This window comes from Limulus polyphemus, unplaced genomic scaffold, assembly GCF_000517525.1.
Source record: "Limulus polyphemus unplaced genomic scaffold, Limulus_polyphemus-2.1.2 Scaffold4800, whole genome shotgun sequence".
Lineage (NCBI taxonomy): Eukaryota > Metazoa > Arthropoda > Merostomata > Xiphosura > Limulidae > Limulus > Limulus polyphemus.
In genome coordinates this window covers 59,364-62,343 of record NW_013670410.1, presented here as the reverse complement: position 1 = coordinate 62,343, position 2,980 = coordinate 59,364, and the positions used below count along the sequence as shown (strand labels likewise).

The following is a 2,980-nucleotide window of genomic DNA, read 5'->3' as shown; positions in this document are numbered from 1 at the left end:
TGTTGATGTTCTTGTTAACACCTTCCATATTTGCACACATTTTCCCATTAAGATGTTGTTGCACCGAACGAAAAAGATGGTAATCTGATGGTGCCATAAATAGAGAATATGGTGGGTGGGTGAGAACTTCCCAACTCAGCTCATCTTGTGTTGCATCAAACATGCCACATGTGGACATGCATTGTCATGGAGAAGAAGAACAACTTTCCAATTGACAAGTGAAGGGCATTTCTGATGAAGGGCTCGATTTAAACGTTCCAGTTGCTGAATATAGATCTCTGCATTGACAGTTCACTGTGGATTGAGGAGTTCAAAATGAATTACTCCTTTGATGTTCCACCAAATGCAAAGCATCACTTTTTGCGGATGGAGTCCAGGTTTTGGGGTCGAAAATGGTTTTTGTCTAGGACTGAGCCATTGTTTTTGGAATTTAATATTCGCATAAAGAATCCATTTTTCATCACCAGTGACAATTATGTCCAAAAATGGTTCACAAACATTACAAGCCAGAAGAGACAAAGCAATGTTCACTCTTTGGAAACGATGATCATCAGAGAGTTTTGTAAGGCACCCAAGCACCTTCTTTAAGGAGTTTTCCCATATTCTTAGATATTTACGTATTATTTCATGAGAGACATGCAATTTCAGGGCCATTTCATGAGTGTGTTGCCTTGAGTTAAACTCAACAAGCTTCTTCAGAGCATCAATATCAATTCCAACATGTCGGCCCCTACCATCAGAGCTTTTTAAGACTAAAATCACATGAACGAAATTTGCTGAACTGTCGTTGACATTTACGAACATTCAAAACATTTCCATAAACTTCTTTGATATTCTTTGTGGCTACAGAGGCATTGTTTCCCTTCTTGTATTCAAACAGCATTACATGCCGAATGTGTGTCTTGTTGTGTGCCATCACTATAAGGGATTAGAGTATACTAAACTTTACACATTACATAGGCTACACTAACGTGACATTTAGGGCAGTTCATTTAACTATTATACGTGATGTATGTTTTTTTGGGGGGTTATGAAAGTCTTCCAAAATGCAACATTAATTTCTTGAGAACCTAATACATCCAGGTGTTGGTCTTGCCATGCAGATGTTTGCTTTCTGCCATTCATCTGGGGACAAACCATAATAAATTTTATGCAGTACTTGCTTCCACATGGATGCTCCAATGCTCTAACTTACAACTGTTTTCACATTGTCTCTCTTATCATTCCATAAAAAAATTGTTATAGGGTGTATTTGTTTCACAGTCTTGAAACATTTCCCAAAATTTTGTTTTGTGATGCAATTGGCCATTTTAGGATCTTAACAATACCCACTCCTTCATAAAGACTATTTTAAAATACCAAATTAACCTAATAAAAACAACTCACAATGGATATCCTTTAACCATTTCCATGACCACACAGTGTCGGTTGAAGTCAACTGGTTTTGGTACAGGGAAGTCTCTCTCATACAATGCCTGAAAAACAAATTATTTTACATGGATCAAATACTGCTGGAAGCAAGATTCTTCTTTATTTAAATGAATATTAATTTTGGGATTAGTATAACTTTGTATGATAATTTCACTGCAATGTCACATTTTTAGTACACATATACATGTACTTTATTTACTATGAGATCATTTATTTAAATTACAGTTTCCAACAATAAGCTTTAATAAACATAAAATGAATAATCAGTTACCTTCATAAATGCAAACTCTTTTACTGCTGCTAATCTTGATAGGTAAATCCATGATGCTTTATGTCTGTGTCTGTGATAGTCTCGTTTTTCTTTCAATCTGCGGAATGATGTTCTACCTAACCTGTGTTGAATAAAAGAAGGTACTTTTCAAACTTATTTACAGCTTCTTGAGTTTTGTTTTTTTATACATATTTGACATCATTAGATTTAAAATACAGGGTGATGCAAAAGTCACACACCACCAAGATATTTGTTTAAGTCCCATCCTTAAAATTATTTCTCCTCAAAATCATTTTTAGGTATCAGTAACTGTCTTTCTTTTTTGTTAAAAAATTGGTTGGGATGTCATTAGATTAATTTGTAAGAATGTGTGGAAATGATCCCACTAATATTTTCATGAATTATAAAATATCCAATCAAGCATTAATACCCCTATGCATTTAACATTTTTCTCAGTAAACCATTAGATTTTTTTTTACACATGTAGGTTCAACATGCTATTTATGGTTAACTTACAATGATTAGTATAATTAGGTGATACTGAGACATTTCAATCTTGAGAAATCCAAATAAAACTAAGTTACTTTAACAATAAAAATTTCATAAGTCATCCCTTGATTTTCTTCTTTCACCTGCTGAAAATACTTAAACAAATATACACTTATTTCTATATATGACATGTGAATAACCAATCAAATCTCAGAATGTTCCTTAGTGGTTTCTCAGCCATTTTGGCATGTTAATGTGTAAATCTCATTCTTTTCACACAATAAGTTTATGAACTTATTTGTAAATAGTATTAATGTATATACATATATAATGTATAATAATTGATATGTGACTGTATTTTACAAAATACTAGTCTACTAATACACAGCTAAGATTGGATATGGTATCATGAGTGCACGTGTGCTGCATCATTGTAACTTCTGTATTGTTAGCCAGGCATGGCTGGAAGGTCAGTATAATAAAAATAATAAATATATATAAATGTAAAATGTTATTAGATTTAAGCTATTTAGACTAAACATTTGTGTTTTTGTGTTATAATCTGTCGTCATTCTAGAACGAAAAAAGCATAATTTAAATTAAATTTTTTATGGTTACGAGGCCAGTCAAATTGAGAGACCCCATAGAATTAGGTTAGCAAAAATAACAGAAAAAATATAAAGTATTACTGAAAACAAGCATTTGAAATGTATTTAGCAGGTTTTAGAGATTACACAAATAATATTTAAGATTTTTGAGATGAACAATAGTTTTTAGTTATAATATGAA

General features: G+C 32.4%; 1 protein-coding gene across 1 annotated transcript in view; it reads right to left on the bottom strand.

The window, feature by feature from the left end:
• The window catches only part of LOC106471702 (serine/threonine-protein kinase RIO2-like), a 39,770-nt gene that overhangs the window by 20,222 nt on the left and 16,568 nt on the right, over positions 1–2,980 (bottom strand). The window contains exons 5-6 of the mRNA XM_013932319.2: positions 1,703–1,823; positions 1,387–1,475 (exon numbers count right to left, since the gene is read on the bottom strand). Of these exons, the coding sequence (XP_013787773.1) occupies positions 1,387–1,475; positions 1,703–1,823 (210 nt within the window). The remainder of the gene's footprint in view (positions 1–1,386; positions 1,476–1,702; positions 1,824–2,980) is intronic.